Source organism: Lasioglossum baleicum, chromosome 14 (genome assembly GCF_051020765.1).
Source record: "Lasioglossum baleicum chromosome 14, iyLasBale1, whole genome shotgun sequence".
Classification (NCBI taxonomy): domain Eukaryota; kingdom Metazoa; phylum Arthropoda; class Insecta; order Hymenoptera; family Halictidae; genus Lasioglossum; species Lasioglossum baleicum.
Genome location: NC_134942.1, coordinates 2471712 through 2489482, shown reverse-complemented (window position 1 = coordinate 2489482; position 17771 = coordinate 2471712). Strand labels below are relative to the sequence as shown.

The window sequence follows — 17771 nt, the reverse complement described above, 5'->3', positions numbered from 1 at the left end:
AACACGCATGGATTCGAACTGGTGACATTGTACTTGGTGTAAGCCTGAGAAGAAGGTTCCCAGGCAGGATTACGGTGACGTGTCTAGGTGCGAATGCGCGGACGATTGGATCAGAGTGGAGGAGGCAGGACTCGTTTCACACGCATTTTCGGCTGTATTGAAATACTTATTACAGCGGTCACACATACTACGCAGCGTGCGCCATCGAAGTCAACACATTGAGACTACGGGCGCGCGGCTGGGGTCGGGCTAGGCAGACCCAGGCAGACCCAACCCGGTAGACTCGATTTCTTTCAGTGCCGTTCCCGGGGCTGTTCTCTACAGGGAGATTTATGACAGGTCATTACTATTGAGCTGGAAGTCGACACTTCCTCGACCAACACGTTTTGACTGTAATTTTCAAATCACTCGACGAAGTCGAGCCACTCTCGGGCCGCTTGATATGTCACGAATAGACTGCGGATCTTTATGCATTTATAGCAAACTTGAGTAGATGAAATTGATAGTTGTTGGAAAATTTTTTAAATTGAAGATGTCAATATATGATTTCTCCTCTATTAAAATCATTAAGGGAAGAGATGACATTCAATTTAGTTTCTATTTCCTGTAATCGACGCTGACATTTTTTATTTTGCATAAAGATCCGCAGTCTATCCGTGACACACTATCAGGTGGCCCGGTGGCCCGAGAGTGGCTCGACTTCGTCGAGCGCGTTCAGACGTCAGACAGAAGCGGACAAGTTCGTGCGAACGCAGAATTGAATCTCGAGTAGCGCGAAAACTCGCTCGCCCGAACTTGTCCGATTCTTTCCGAACCCGCCCGACGAGATCGAGACACTCCCGGGCAGCTCGAAACCCCTTGGCAGCCCGATGCACTCAGGTAGCTTGAAACGCGCTCGAGCCGAAAATTATAAATTTCAACACTCTACACCTACCGAACCTTAAAAGTAACTGGTAAATGTTTCTTTGTATGAAAGTGATGAGATTGATTTTATTTAGACTTTATGCAGCTCTCCTTGTAATATGTTAATGTATTAGCTCGTTCGGAAAGTCATTTCGTTTTCTCCTTTGCTGAAGAAACAATTCAATTCAATTTGATTTCTATTTCTTGCAATCGATATAGTAAATTTTTATTTTGCAGAAAGATCCGCAGTCTATCCGTAACACACCATCGGGTGGCCCGGTGGCCTGAGAGTGGCTCGACTTCGTCGAGCGCGTTCAGACGTCAGACAGAAGCGGACAAGTTCGTGCGAACGCAGAATTGAATCTCGAGTAGCGCGAAAACTCGCTCGCCCGAACTTGTCCGATTCTTTCCGAACCCGCCCGACGAGATCGAGACACTCCCGGGCAGCTCGAAACCCCTTGGCAGCCCGATGCACTCGGGTAGCTTGAAACGCGCTCGAGCCGAAAATTATAAATTTCAACACTCTACACCTACCGAACCTTAAAAGTAACTGGTAAATGTTTCTTTGTATGAAAGTGATGAGATTGATTTTATTTAGACTTTATGCAGCTCTCCTTGTAATATGTTATAATGTATTGGCTCGTTCGGAAAGTCATTTCGTTTTCTCCTTTGCTGAAGAAACAATTCAATTCAATTTGATTTCTATTTCTTGCAATCGATATAGTAAATTTTTATTTTGCAGAAAGATCCGCAGACTATCCGTGACACACCATCGGGTGGCCTGGTGGCCCGAGAGTGGCTCGACTTCGTCGAGCGCGTTCAGACGTCAGACAGAAGCGGACAAGTTCGTGCGAACGCAGAATTGAATCTCGAGTAGCACGAAAACTCGCTCGCCCGAACTTGTCCGATTCTTTCCGAACCCGCCCGACGAGATCGAGACACCCCGGGCAGCCCGATGCACTCGGGTAGCTGGAAACGCGCTCGAGCCGAAAATTATAAATTAAGTTTCTTTTCCCTTCTACGACACATTTTTTTTTTTCACGAAGACGTTTCAACCCTCTACACCTACCGAACCTTAAAAGTAACTGGTAAATGTTTCTTTGTATGAAAATGATGAGATTGATTTTATTTAGACTTTATGCAGCTCTCCTATTGTAATATGTTAATGTATTAGCTCGTTCGGAAAGTCATTTCGTTTTCTCCTTTGCTGAAGAAATAATTCAATTCAATTTAGTTTCTATTTCCTGTAATCGACGCTGACATTTTTTATTTTGCAGAAAGATCCGCAGTCTAGTAATGACAAACGGAAGCATTGCCATCCCTACACGATAAACAAAATTACTTTCCGAACGACCTGATAGTATGTAGTATGTAATTTAAATAAAAATATTAATTTTTGTCAGTAAAAAGAAAGACTGCTGCTGCTGCTGCTACACATTTGTACAATAGTCATTTACTTTACCGACATCTTAATGTGGAAGATCCACATCAGCGCGACCAGCTCTGTATCACCTTACCGGGACGAGAGACCCCCTGCTCCCTAGTACAAGGCCTGTACGTGCCTGTATGGCGCTGCGTACGGCATTCGAAACATTGGCGCGACTGTGTTGCCCTCTTACGGTGAGGCAAAATCCCCCACCGTTTTCCGTGCAGCCTCGCGGCAGCAGGGATCCAAAACGCGACATTGCTGCCCGGTGCAGCCCTGGTTGTCTGGGAATATAATGTGCTATCCAGGGAAGGAGGAGAAGGAAGCTGCGGCAACCGGGGAAGAGGAAGACCTCTAATTTTTCACGTGGTACGTATATCTAATTATGCCATTCAACACACATGCATATATTGTACATTACTGATTTTCTTTGTATTTTTTAGGTATCCCACCTATGCCAGAACGTGCTACGGGCCACAAGTTTTGGGAAGCAGAGGCAACAACGTGTAATAATCACAATATACAGGGTGTTCCGTTTAAATACGAACACCTAAATATCTCTTCAGGTTATTGTGATGCAAAAAATATTTGTTACGTAATGTGCATGGTGTCAATGGACCAAATATCTGGCACACCGTGCACATTACGTAACAAATATTTTTTGCATCACAATAACCTGAAGAGATATTTAGGTGTTCGTCCAATAATAAAGCATAGTAATAATAAAAAATTATAATATTTATTATATATATATTCCTTGTGTCATTGTCCATGTGTCTTTACCAACTCCCTGCGGTGTATTAAAAAATAAGAAAAAGTAAATTTTCTTGTCCCTTGTACGACACTTTGTCTTTTTTTGCATGTTGACATTTTAATCTTAGCTTCCATCTCTTGCAATCGATGCAGAGAATTTTTATTTTGCACAGATTTTTTTTTCGTTTTCTCTCCTTGCATGTGACTGAATATTCATTCAAAAATCAGTATTGTCGGTAAAAAGGGAAACTGCTACATATTTGTACAATAGAAATCTACTTTATCGACATCTGCCACATTAGTGCGATCTGCCCTTACCGACGGCGCTGCCCTGTATAACGGCATTCGCCGCATTAATCAGTGCGACCGTGCTGCCATCTTGCGGGGAAGCGGAATCCAGGATAGAGTGGCGTTCCAGCTAGACTGCAGAAGCTGCATTTCACGTGGGCTGCATCCAGACGGTTCCAGGTTGTCCAAGTGGAGTCAACTTATGCGCGTTTTCGTCACTCCCCGTGGAGTCAATTGTGCTATCAGGGTAGTGCTTCGATTGAGCCCAACTTTTCTCGCGCATGCGCGACACAGGGCGGGTCGCATCAATGTGGCAGTACTGTACAAATGCGTAGCAGTCTCCCTTTTTACCGACAAAAGTATAATAAGTTAATAAATAAGACTGAATAAGACCTTTGAGGGCGATTGCTGCCTAGATTGATCTTTTATCTGGCGTTTTTGACTACTGAAAAAACCCGTGTTTGTATTATCACGAAATGAGAACGCGAATCCCGCACTCTTGCAATCTTGCAAATCGGCCGAACACCGGCCCGGCCGGCAGGCCCTGGGCTCGAGCCCCCTGCAGGTGAAATTCGCGCCATTTTGTGCACAGGGGCCAACAGGGGCCCGGCTAAAATCGAGCCGGTGTGCTGTCTGGGTAGTGCTGGGTAGTTTTCTCTAGTGATTTTAATTCTTTTTTATTCAATTACAATATATTTATATATACCAGTATATACATATATCTTTGACATATATGTCAATGTAAATACGCAGTTGTAAAACGTTTTACCGAACGAAATACCACCAAGTACAACTTATATGTTTTCATGGTTTTCGTCAGTTTTCGTATAAAAAAGCAGAAGGATTGGTATCACTGATTATTATTCATTTACTCATACAGCTGCGTACAGTGTTTAACCTAGATGTAAAGCCAGAAGAGTATGGCTGCATACTGTTTCAGAAGGTGTACCGAGCAATGAAAATGAATAATTGTTTAGTGTTCAAGTAAATTATCATTGTTTTAAATAGTCTTGTTAATATGGAGTTGGGCTTATCCAACACTTTGTTGGCGGGTGATTTACGATTAGTCGATCACATCGTTGGAGAAGTGAAATCCCAAGGGATTTTCGATCAGTTTCGTAAAGAATGTATTGCTGATGTTGATACAAAGGTATAAAATACGTTTCTTAACATACATCCTTTATAATCTAGAATTGTTACAAAATCACTTATGTATTTCTTGCGAAATAATTCCGACTTAAATATTACATGCTTCCCAAAGAGTTTAACATTATTCTATCTATTGCATAAAGTGGATTTCTATTGCCGTATATTTAATGTCTTAAAAGTTTAAATAAAAATCAAAGAATCTGCTTTTGATGATTGATCTTCTAAAATTAGTTTCGATTACAATCTCTGTTGCTTTGATTGCAGCCAGCGTACCAGAATTTACGTACAAGAGTTGAAGGATCTGTAAATTCCTTCCTCAGTAAACAATCATGGAAACCAGATTTAAACAAAAATCAACTACGAGAGACGTTACGCAAACACATCCATGAAGCTCCTTATTTGGATGCTGGTGTAGAGCGTATAGTAGATCAAGTAGTACATCCAAAGGTATATTCAGTTTTTATGCATCACATTGAAGATGTAGTGTACAAGTATCTGGGCATAGAGAGACCTAAAACAAAAGAAAAAAATGGTGCTTGTGGCCTTAAAGACTTACTACCGAAAGATTTGGATCCTGTTTCACCGGAGTCTGATAAAAATAGTTTGAAAGATGTATCCTTGGAGTCCGTGGATGCGATGGAAGGTTTGGAGGTAATGAAGGAAGAGAAATTGTTTCACGACGAGAAATTACAGGACGAAGAAGTTTCTAATGAGAATAATAAAGATAATGCATCAGAAAATGGACAAATCTCGTTCGAGGAAAAATCATTGTTCGAAAGTGATAAAAATCTTCATAAGACTGATAGCAATTTAAATTTAAATACATCTGGCAAATCAGATGATAAGACGGAAGAGGAGGAAGAAGATAGTCCTACCTTCGAACCAATAGATATTATGAATTTGAATGAATATAATAATTCCAACGATTCACACTTATCCGGAATATCAGAATTAACTAGCCATAGATCTAGAAGTCCTGATTTTTGTAATGAACTGTCACGAGATCATTTTGACTATAGCAATCAAGATTCACAATTAAGTAAGGTTTCTTCTGACTCTCGATTGTCGATCGTAACAGACTTTGGATCATCGAACCATGCATCGACGCCCATACACGACGCGTTGAAGGATGAAGTCAATAGAGACAAATGTGATGTTAAAAATGTTAAAGACAATTTTAAAGCTGTCAGAGACTATGAATCTAATAAGAATAAAAGTAAAACTATTTTTGAATTAAATAAAACTAAAGATATACAAGATGTTAAAGATTCTAAAAATAATAAATACAGTTTATCTTCTAAAGAGAATTCTCGTGATGCTACCGATAGTAGCGTAAAAGATAAGTATGAACACAAACACAGAGACAGAAGTAGAGACAGCGAATCTAAATCAAAATCGAGAGACAAGAATCATGTCAAGGATGGAAAACATCATAGGGACAGAAGTGGTGACAAAAAAAAGCAAAGAAGTCGTAGCAGTACAAAATATGATAAGTATGAGAAAAGTAAGTCTAAAGAGAAAAGTGATCAACCGAAGGACAGCGTTGATAAAGCTAAAGACTTGGAGAAGGATAATTGTACGAAGGTAAAAGAAGACAAGATAAAGGAAACAGACAAAAAGGATAGCATTAGTAAGGAAGGAAAAGATCTAAAAGATCTTTATAAAGAGAAAATCCGAGAACTGAGGGAGAAAAAGGAGTTAACAGAGAAAGAAAAGTTAAACAAAGATAACAGAGAAACAAAACCGAATAAGGAGAATAAAGACAAGAAAGATTCACCTAAAGATAAGAAAGCTTATAAGAAAGATCATAAAAGTTCTTTTTCCAAAAGTTCGACATTAAGCTCCAATGAAACTAAAGTTACTAAATCGTCGGAGAAGGTCGACGGAAAGGAGAAGAGAAGCGAATCAAAAGATAAAAGTAAACGGGATGAGAAACGTAGTTCGAAAGATGTAAAGTCGAGAAATCATGTAAGTACTAAATCAGATTTAATTGAAAAAACTGATAAACAGGATATAAAGAAAGTTATTAAAACTGAAAAGGATGAGAAAACGGAGAAATCTGAAATTAAGAAAGATATCAAGTCGAGCACTGAGAAGATAAATGGCAAAAAAGATACGAAGAATCAGATACAAAATAAAAATTCTATTCGAAATGAAAAATTAGATAACAAAAAGGATAGTAAAAGTGAATCGCAAGGTAAGGAGAAAAAGCGGAGGGAAGAGAAGAAATCCAAGTCAAAAGATGATCACTCTAGTTTGAGAAAGAATTCTAACGATCGACGCTCGACAGACAGAGATGGTTCGAACGGATCTAGCAGTAAAAGCTCACAGTCTAGTAATTCTAGTTCTAATATCGTCAGTAATAAGTCAGGTTCATCAACCTCGTCCAAAGAATCAAATCATATTAGCAATTCAAGTAGCGAAACATCGGATAATATGGAAGAAACGCATACAAATGACTTAAGATTATCGTTAGAACAGCCAGATTATAAATTTGACAATGCAGAGTACAAAACAGATAATAGCAGTAATTACGAAACGCATATTAAGCAGGAATCAGAATTGAACGATGTTAATTTACCTTTGAAGAAACGAGCATTACATAGTAAAGACAATGGCACTTCGGAAGAAGTGAAACTGAAGAAACCAAAATTTGCTAAGAATATACATGAAGCTAAGAAATTAATGAAAATTAGAAAACAAATAGAAAAGCAGAAGCTCAAAGAAAATAAAAAGGTAGAAAAGAAACTTGAACATAAAGTAGAACCTGTAACGCAACCCACCTCTGTGAATAATGATGATTTTGAAAGTGTACCGGACGAAGAACGTGTTCAAATAATAGAAATTCCAGATGAGGAATATGAAGAGCCATATCCTGAAAATCATACTAATTTAACATTAGAAGAAAGGTCAATAATGATGTTACAAAGTGAAGCAGGCGCAAAGAATCTACTAGAAGTGCACTCTGATTTGAAGCTGAAATTATCAGACATGGAGTTGTGCATACAAAAATCATTGTGCGAAACACTTCCCAGTAAGAGATTAGAACAAACACTGCACAGCAGCGACGAAAGAGGTGAAGACTTGCAAAATAAAGAACTTCCACCATTTAAGAAGGACGATCATCGAAATGTAGACTCTAAGAAGAAAAGAATGTCGCAAGAAGCTGGTACATCTAAAATAGAGAAAAGTGTAAAATGTCGAGAAGTAAATTCTTCTTGTACTATTTCCGAAGGAACTAACAAAGACAAAGAAATGGATCAGGCAAATACACCAAGTCCCGAAGCAGATTGTACGAGTCATTTGAAACATGAAAAAGATATAGAAACATCCAGAGACGAACGTATTTTTCAAAATGCTGGAAACAATAGCGTTTCCAATGTATGTAGAGATATAGCTGAAGAATATCATTCGGTACATGCTAACAATAAATCTCAGGCTATAGAATCTACCTCGATCACGGCCGAAGACAATGAAGACTGTCGTTATTTCAAAGCAGACAATGAGAAATCTGAAAAATTCTCGAATTTCTTAGAATCACTGGAATTGGTAGAGAACACTTCCTTAGAAGAAATAATAGAAAGTTTAGGTGGCCAAGTTGTATCTTCGATACCAAAAGCTATGGCGCCTCCTTTGCCAAAACGTAAACTTTCGACTAGTCCATTGTCAGATATATTATTAAATAATACGAATAACAACAACGATGGCCATAAAAAAGCGCTGAACTTGCCGAGCGAGGATGTTTTGAACACTATAAAGAAAAGGAAGCTTATTGGACCGAAAAAGCAAAGACTACAAGCAAATATATGTACTCCGCAAGGACTACTAAATGGAGAAAATTTTGTTATGCCCCTAAGCCCAGAAAGCGATGTATCTGCAACTAGTGAAAAAACACCATCATCGAATTTAATTAAAGAAGACAAAGGGTATGTAGAATAATAATCTTTGTTGTTAATGTTTCTCTCTGTTTTCACATTCTTGTATCCTAAAACAATCTGGATTTCTTCATGCAGAATCCAGTGAGCATTTATTTTTGTAAATATAATAAATTTTGAACAAAAATATTCTATGACTGAAATCTCTTCTCTTCATTTATAAGCAACTATTTACAGTGTACAGTGTAAAGAGTTGTACGTACTTCCTTTTTAGAAATAGAAGTAATACTTTCTTTGAAATATGAATCTTGCTTTACTCTTCATGATGTAACTAGTGTGTTATGTAATTGCAGCCGGCATAGAAGCAGTCAACGTTATTCAAGCGATGACTTATACAAACCACGTCCATTATTTGCAAGTTCTTCTCGCAGAAGTAGGAGATCTAACCAGGCATAGCTATTAGTACATAGTTTCAGGTGGTAAATTATCTCTTACTTTATGTAATATAAAAAGGAGTTCTAGTTGTTGATTCTAATAATATACTATATGCTATATTTGAATCAAATATTTTTAAACTCATTAGCACATACGATATCGAAGTGACCAAACGAAGTGTACAGATTATTACTTACGCTATAGCAGTACGAAACATTATTTTATATGCAAAAACTTGAAAAATCAATATTTTTAAGATATTTTAAACATATGTTGCATTCGAAAAGATCAATGAATTCCTGAGTTGACATGCTCTTCAAACCAATTAAAAATTCTAAAAGAAAATTGGCATTACACTTACAATTAATTGAAACAAAAAAATGCAAAATATTTTATGAAACCGTTTATTCGAAACCAGTGTTATAAAATTTTAGTAATCACTATTTATGTAGGTATATTCAATCCAGTTCAGTATTAAAAATAGGTACTTCCGCGTATTCTTCTATGTCGGTGTTGTGTAAAATAAGCTCAGCCTAATACTTAAAACAAAGTGGTGCATATCGATAAAAATATATTTCGTTTGTGTTATAATTTTTCTTATTTTCTGACATAACATTCTAACATTTTCTCTGATTACCTTTTGCACATTGATAACAATAATTATCTTCCAGTTTATAATCTTTATGGCTACGGTTACCAGACATCCAAAATTCTTAATTGCGTCCAGATCTGAGTCAGAATTTTTCTTAACAAATGGTTTTGTTTAAAATTTTGTTTGAAAGAGAATAAATTATTATTGTATAGAAACACAAAACAAAAAGAAGAGGTACACGAAAGCTAAGTAATCTTTTCACTCGAGTGGTAAGGTAAAGGTTATTTTCAACTAAAAGAAACTCTTCTAACATTAAAATTAGTATTTCACAAAATATCTGCTTATGAGCTGATTGTCGTCTTACTCTTTTCTCTGCTATATTGTGTAATTTGTTATTATGTTGCTTTTTTTTATTGAAGTACTTAAAATAGGGATCTTATCATGCAGAATATTATTTTATTTCTTTGTTTTGCGTGTTTTTAATTTTATACCTCTTCAAATTAGTCTTCAAATAGATTTCTTTGTAATTGGATTTACAATGATGTGTGCCACTTCTTTGTTATAATTTAAAAACCGGTATATCCGCCATTGTTCACTAATTGATACTTGCAACGTATTGGTGAACATGCAGAAAACATCTTGATATATGTATCTCTGTAAACAGATATATTTTGAATTAAACATTCATTTGAAACAGTTACTTCAGAAAAAAATGTAGTACTATATATGTATGTATATGATACTATGGAAGTTCAAGAAAATTAATTATAAGGTATGTAAATACATATATCGAATTGAAAGGTATTGTTCAATTTCATTGAAATTCATTGTCAAATTTTATCTTTTTAACAAAGCGAATGTATAGATTATCATGTGTAATTTAATTTAAATTTTAATCTTGTATTGAACACTATAATCTTATGTTAGTTCTTGTTCGTTAAGAGAAAAGTTGAAATCATTAATATTTTTTCAAACTGCATAAATTAAACTTTTTGTACAAAGCTCAATTTATTATAAATAACACAGAGAGACTTGCAATTAACACTGTGCAATTTTCATTAACACACACACACATATGCGCATATGTATACATGTATACAAAACATTAACACAATAATTATACTTTAAAGTATAAGAGTTTTGTACGCGATTGCGGAATATTTATAATGCTGACATACATTTCTTTTAAATTGTTATTTCTTACTGTTCATATGTTGATAGAATATATCCGAGGATATAAGTTTGATAAGTTAAAACAGACGGGGGAATCACTGTAAACAAAATGCGCGACTATCGTTTAGATTCCCGAATGCGTTTTGTTGGAAAATTGTTTTACAACTAAATTTAGCAGTGAGAATAAAAATAATAAAACTAGTTGTTCTGTGATCTTAAAATAAAAGAAAAAGCAATAGCTTCCATAATTTTTTTAAAATAATGAAATACCAACGAGCAAATTGTAATGCAAGAGCAACCATTCATTTTTGCCAGACTAATAAATGTACATCGCATCACTTTTTCACTAATATCGGAAACTGTACTATTAAATTTTTACAAAAATGTTACATTTATTAATAAGCAGGTTTTTAATTCTGTATAAGCATAAGTTTGTATGATAATGTGTATATATATATAAACAAAAAAAGTACATTACATACACTGTGTAGTACTGTGAAGATATTGTAGAATATTTTTTCCAACTTTTTAAAATATTTATTGCCATATGTAATATAGTAGCGAAAAAAAAATTTATAAAGCCCATTACTATTATGATTATCTTAAAATAAAACGATTTTTTGTATACATGTTAACCAAGTTCGTAAATATTAAGACCTTCCTCTATTTGTAACTGTCAAACAGGATGCTACATTGTATTACACAACAGGTACCACTTAAGAATTTTCTCGATTAAAAGTATATAGTTTTAGATAGAGACGAGAACACCGTTCGCTTTATCTTGCGAATGATAAAGACGAAAAAGAATTGTAATCGCATACGTGTAACGATAATACGATACGTGACCGCAAATGAGAAGAATTATACGCGTGCGTATCGTATAATAATGTACGAAGCTGTCTATTAGATAATTAATTGAGTTATATGTTTGATATTCCTCTGATATCCGTCGGCTCATTCAATTCTAACTCATATGGAATTATGTCGATCGACCTTGCCATTTAACCGGGTCTCATAAATCCATATGCAATGCGATCAAAGATGCTCGTGTATTATTCAAAATGTTACATGTTGAATTTTTACGCGTCAACAGCAAAATTAATGTCACAATTTTTTGATACGTTCGTTAAAAACACAAATTACAACGTGTCATACACGTGGCCGCTTAATAATAGTGAATTTCTGTCATGAATAAAACGATGATTTATGAACACTTCATTGTGTGCTGCGTATTTTCCACGTGTTTATGAAACAAGTGTATTATCTGTGCTATTGTTGAATTATCTAGAGAATGGTGTAAAATAACGAACTCTGATCACATTGTGTAAATATTGAATAAAATCTTTTGGTTTCATTGTTTCGCTCATGTTTCCAATATGCAACGTACATATATTATTGTAACCTTCTTATACAGATCAAACTTTTATAAAGCAACGATCTATCGAGAAGTGTACAAATTTTTAATGTAAAAAAGATGTTCAAACATTTGGTTTATATCAGTGGCATCGTAACGTAAACAAAGATATATATATATATATAATAAATGTTAGAGTCGATAATTCCAAAGGAAGGAAGATTTATTGTAAATTAAATCATACAAATTCAACAGGTCATTCGTTTCTCCCTGAAAACTGTATAAATAAATGTATTACTATGCAACTGACGGATGTATATATATGGCTTAAACAATAATCAAACTATTTATTAAGCTCACTGTGATGTACGTATATATATATATATATTGTATGTAATATATTTATGTACCACACGCACGAACCACGTGGTTGGCTACGACGCATGCGCGGCACGTGCGCATACGGCTAACCTCACCATATCAACTTGTGGCGATTCACAGTCGCACCGCGAAAGAATGCCAATGTGCAATGTGCATTTAGTTGTGGGACTAGTCGAGCAAACCGTCGAGCGTAAATGCCGGTCGTTTGTGCATTTTTAAGTGTACTAACCGACCAGCCTGTTTTAACTTTTAACAGAAATTTCATTGTTCTGAGAGAACGTGGAGAGGGGATCGTACATTGTAAATTTGCCTATCGGGGTTAGCCGCCTTTTCAATTCCAATAAGGTTCCATTAAGCAATCAACGTGTACGATTACGTCTTGTCACTCCGAACGAACGAACTTTTTCCTTGATTCCATTCGAATGAGCTACATTTCGATGATTAAGCGACACTACCGAAAGCGTGTTATCCGCCTCGACAGATTGCATAACGATTGTGGCATTTTAAAGTGGTAAACTGGAATTCGCGCTGACACCTCTTCAAAAATATGAATGCGGAAATATACGAGAGCCTGCCGACATCCTCCATGGTCGTGCATATGACAGCAGGTGCGTTTGCTGGAATAATGGAACATTGTGTGATGTATCCCCTTGATAGTGTCAAGGTAATATCTTTATTTCTTGCGAATTTTTCTAACAATATTTTACATAACCTCAACTATTGTTACACGTTACTCGATCGCCATTCAATTCCAATAAGATTTAATGACATCCAGCAACGTGACGTTACAAGTCCCGGCAGAATCGTCATCGAAGTCTTGAATAAATAACTGGGCGTTTACATTGTTTAAGATAACTGCAATTAATCACTGTCAGCCAGTGAAATTACAGTCGCTTCACGATTACACTGATATTTTCGTGCTTTATGTTACGGTTCGAAAGTTATTGTGTAACCAATTCAGACAATATCATTTCATAATTATTTTTAGGTACCACTAGGTTGATAAGGATGAGCAAGCTTAGCTGCAAGAAAATTTCTCAATCATTTTCCTTGTAGCAACATTTCTAATACTTTCGTTCATTACACTTTAAACGAACAGACGAGAAGTTATATTTTTTCGGCACAGAAGTTATGCTAACCTACAATATAAAAAGACAAAGTTATTCGAAATTAATTTTTCTTGGAAACGCTTAATATTCTTGAAAGAGAATCTTTATGCATTTAACTTTCGTAGTACTAGCCTCATTATTATGCGAAGGAGGTGTCCATTTGCATGTTATGTCATGTAATATATGTATAGTGCAAACAATCATGAGTAAATGAACACTTTTGTTGCATATAAATAATGCTAAGGTTAAATTTATCTTCAAACACTTATTTGTATCATTTTTTAATTGTACTTGTAACAACACTAGTAGACATTATATGTCTTAAATAGTACCCGAGTTTTAAATATTCATTACATAACATGTCTGTTGTAGTTGGCTGTATGTTTTATTTTCTTTTAATCCACAATTCCAACTCGTTATTTATTTTCGTATATAAATATGGGAAAGTACATACGTAATGGTTTACAGCTGGAGTGAAAATTTGTCGTGTCATGCAAACAGAATGTCATAAGTTTGATATTTTAAAGTTTAATCGCTTGCTCTGCATTCTATTTGCAGTGTCCACTCGTGTATATATATATATATATCTCTGATCTCGTTTCAAAGTATTTAAGATTTGTTTAAATACTTATAAACATTCTTGGTTGATAATTGTCATGTTTTTACATAGTTGCAAGTCATGATCTTCCAGGACTTTGATGATGTCATGATATCATTCTGTTGTTATCCACGATTGAAAATGATAGACAATGCGAAAAGAGAACTGAAAATAATGTTCAGTCTCCGCTTTCGGTTTCGTAATTTTATAGAATAAACATTTTTAATTAATGGTGAAAGAGTATATAGTATGTATTTGTAAACGATGTAAAGAAATACAGTGAGTGTAAAAAGTATTCGAACACTCTTTCAATAACTTTTTTTTATTAATTAATTAGAAGCACCGGTTTACGAAATGATATGCAAAGAAGATTTTCCAAAAATTATAATTATAAAAAAGGCATGTTTTAAAACTTTTTTATATGGGCCCTCTCTCTCTTAAAGAAAATTTAAAATATATATGTTTTGTAGATCTATAGTAGGTACACACATGCTGAAAATTTAATCGAAATCGATTAACATACACACGAGCTACGAGCGGTTAAAAATGGTGAAAATCGTAGTTTTACACGACTTTTGATCAGTTTCTACATAAAATCCACAAAATCGTACATCTTTCGATGTGTGTCGTTTTTTCCTGCGACACCCGATTTCGATGAAATTTTCCGAATGTGTATAACTAACATAGATCTACAAAACATTTTTAAATTTTCATTAAGGGCCCGAATAAAAAAGTTTTAAAACATGCCTTTTTTATTTTTGCATGTAACCTTGCAAATGATAATTTTTGAAAAATCTTTTTCGCATATCATTTTGTAAATCAACGCTTCTAATTGATTATACAAAAAATCAGGTCGCTTGGTACAATTGTAAAAAAGTTATTCTATTTTAAAGGGTGTACAAATACTTTTTACACTTGGTGTAGTTTTAATAAGAAGAAGACTTATTAGCAATACGTGATTCATGTATGTTTAATTTTCTGACTATATTTAGACGAGAATGCAGGCATTGACTCCAGGTCTAGGAGGGGGAGGAGGAGTAGGAGAAGTTTTGACTAGAATGGTACGACAAGAGGGCATCCTAAGACCAATCCGTGGTATGAGTGCAATGGTTGTGGGGGCTGGTCCAGCGCATGCCTTATATTTTTCATGCTATGAATTCTTAAAAAATAGAATACTAGCCTCAAGGTCGCACTCCGAGTTTAACTTGGTTGCTTACGGAACTGCTGGTTGTGTGGCGACGCTTCTTCACGATGGTATTATGAATCCAGCAGAAGGTAAAAATATTTCTACGCAGATCTTGTAATGTCACTTTTGCACATTCTATTGTTACTCATTGTGTAGAATAAGTAGACAGCGGATCTTTATGCAAAATCAAATTTGTCTAACCTGAATTGCAACAAACTTGAGCGAAATAGAAAATTATTTTCATCCGTAATACATATGTTTAATAGATTGAAAATAATATAAGAACATGTTCAAATTCTTCTAATGTTTTTACTGTTTTAAATTACGCTTACTCATTTTTCTCATAAACGCATAAAATCTGCTGTCTAATTATAAGTAATTTATAGTTAGTAGAATTTTATTTAACAAAGAACAAAATTCTCTCTTATCGCAGTGGTTAAACAACGATTACAAATGTATAACTCTCCATATCGAAGTGTCATAGCGTGTATAAAAAGTGTATATGAAAACGAAGGGGCGAAGGCATTCTACAGAAGTTACACGACCCAGCTGGCCATGAACGTACCTTTCCAAATGATCCATTTTATAACGTACGAAGTAGCACAAAACTTCACAAATCCAGAACACGTATACAATCCTATAGCACATATGAAATCAGGTATATACCTCGTTCTCGTTCGAAATACAGTATTCGTTGATTTTGAGAATCTTCTTAGCTCGCAAGATATATCCTGCTAAAAGTTCATTCATTAAATTTGCTAATGAATGCGTATGAATTGTAGGTGCATTAGCAGGAGCTATTGCTGCTGCGATCACAACTCCTTTAGACGTTTGTAAAACAGTTTTAAATACACAGAGTGGTGTACATGCTCATGGTATGATAGATGCTTTTAAAAAAGTTTATGCCTATGGAGGTGTGAGCGGTTACTTCCGTGGTTTACATGCTCGCATTTTGTATCAAATGCCAGCAACCACTATTTGCTGGTCCACGTAAGTATTTCTATTGTTATACCAATCAGAAAAGTTTTTAAATATCAAAAGTTTTATTCAAAGAATCGAATACAATAATCACAGCGCATTTACTGATGACTGATGATATGATTTTTCTAGATACGAATTTTTCAAATACATACTACATAAAAAACAAGATGATGGATATTGTGAACCAGAAGCTGATGATTTAAGTGGTGCAACTCAGAGCCAGGCTGGCTCTAGGTCTAGTCGCTTTCAGGATGTGAGCGCGTATCTGAATAAAACGGCCCCAACCTCGGTATTACTCGAAGTGTCTACCAGCTAGGTATTTGCTAAATTGCTTAAGGTTACCGTCACACTGGAACACTGTTGGATGAAAAATAAGCGTCTGTTTTTCGTATGACGAGAGTTTATCGAAGATAAGTGATATTTTGTTAATTCATCTGTTATTGTTGTATTACTACATGTGTATAATAATTGAAAGACGCGTTTGATGAAAATTTATGTCTGAGCCAAGCGCAGGACGTAGGCCCATTGGTATTTGAGAACGTATCGGAAAATTTCTTGTTACTTCTTTGTATATGGTCGCTCATATAAGAAGTACTGACACAAAAAACGGAAATAATATAATAGGTTTATACCGACATTAGCAAACTATAAACCGAGTGAAGATACAGAGCAAAGAATTGTATAAACAACAAGTATTCTGTCTTGTTTCATGCTGTAAAATTTTGTCTGGATACCGCTGCACTTGATTTGATAAAATATTTATTACCCTGAAAGAAAGATGATATTGATTTTGACAAAATTAACATTTATTTCTATCAGTATTGCTAGCTGTTATATTCAAATGTATAAAGAGAACTAGAACGAACGTACTGTCCAGAGGAAAAGAAGAGGAAAAATTTGTTACGGAAATCGAAACGAAATGTCATTTGTTATATGTAAGTACAGTACATCATTAAATATTCTACCGAATTAAATACAAACTTCGTTCAAATTATTTATGATACGATTGTGTATATATTAACTTATTTACAAGAACTTGTTTTTCTGATATTCACGAATCGATTAATCTACGAAAAGATTTGAAACATAATTGTGCCTCAGAGTGAGTTGCCCTCAGTTTTAAATTGAGGAGGTATACATGTATTTTGTACAAACAGAAGGCTGCTATCGAGGACATTTCACATTGCTGCAACAAAATTCTATCGAACGAGTTACTAGAATAGAATTTACTTGTATATTTAACATTGTACCATAAACTTAAGTTAACAGCAAAATTAGTGGGATATATGGAAGTATAATTAGAGAAGGAACAAAAATGTATATAATAGTAAGTCAGTGTAATTGACGGATAAGCTCTGACTTTGAATTTCACCATGACAAATCTCATACACTACGGACGGACATGTGAAATTTTAGTATTCGTAGGATTATAAAATGCTGAACTTGGAGTTTAGATTAATAACGAAGGAAAAAATCGATTATTATTATTATTATTATTATTATTATTATTATTATTATTATTATTATTATTATTAACTATCTAGACCAATTGCAGATGATGTAATTAT

The 17771-nt window shown here is 35.0% G+C and overlaps 2 protein-coding genes and 1 long non-coding RNA gene across 5 annotated transcripts; 2 read left to right on the top strand and 1 right to left on the bottom strand.

Annotated features, from left to right (window-relative positions):
* Window positions 1-3947: 3947 nt before the first annotated feature.
* Window positions 3948-12664, top strand: LOC143215627 (uncharacterized). The gene is made up of 3 exons (XM_076437912.1): window positions 3948-4520; window positions 4784-8445; window positions 8748-12664. The coding sequence occupies exons 1-3, from the start codon at window positions 4389-4391 to the stop codon at window positions 8848-8850; spliced, it is 3897 nt and encodes a 1298-aa protein (XP_076294027.1). The 5' UTR covers window positions 3948-4388; the 3' UTR covers window positions 8851-12664.
* Window positions 9944-14329, bottom strand: LOC143215639 (uncharacterized). The gene is made up of 3 exons (XR_013010406.1): window positions 13893-14329; window positions 11077-13468; window positions 9944-10075 (listed from the first exon to the last, which is right to left on the bottom strand). It is a non-coding gene; the product is annotated as an uncharacterized LOC143215639 (long non-coding RNA).
* LOC143215634 (mitoferrin-2) lies at window positions 12798-17738 on the top strand. Of its 3 annotated transcripts, none has more exons than XM_076437926.1 (5): window positions 12798-12937; window positions 15029-15311; window positions 15656-15880; window positions 16005-16212; window positions 16333-17738. In XM_076437926.1, the coding sequence occupies exons 2-5, from the start codon at window positions 15035-15037 to the stop codon at window positions 16517-16519; spliced, it is 897 nt and encodes a 298-aa protein (XP_076294041.1). In that variant the 5' UTR covers window positions 12798-12937; window positions 15029-15034; the 3' UTR covers window positions 16520-17738. The 3 variants fall into 3 exon arrangements, with proteins under 3 accessions (XP_076294041.1, XP_076294039.1, XP_076294040.1); XM_076437924.1 differs by having other exon boundaries at window positions 12851-12993; XM_076437925.1 differs by lacking the exon at window positions 12798-12937 and adding an exon at window positions 13004-14283.
* The last annotated feature ends 33 nt before the right edge of the window (window positions 17739-17771 follow it).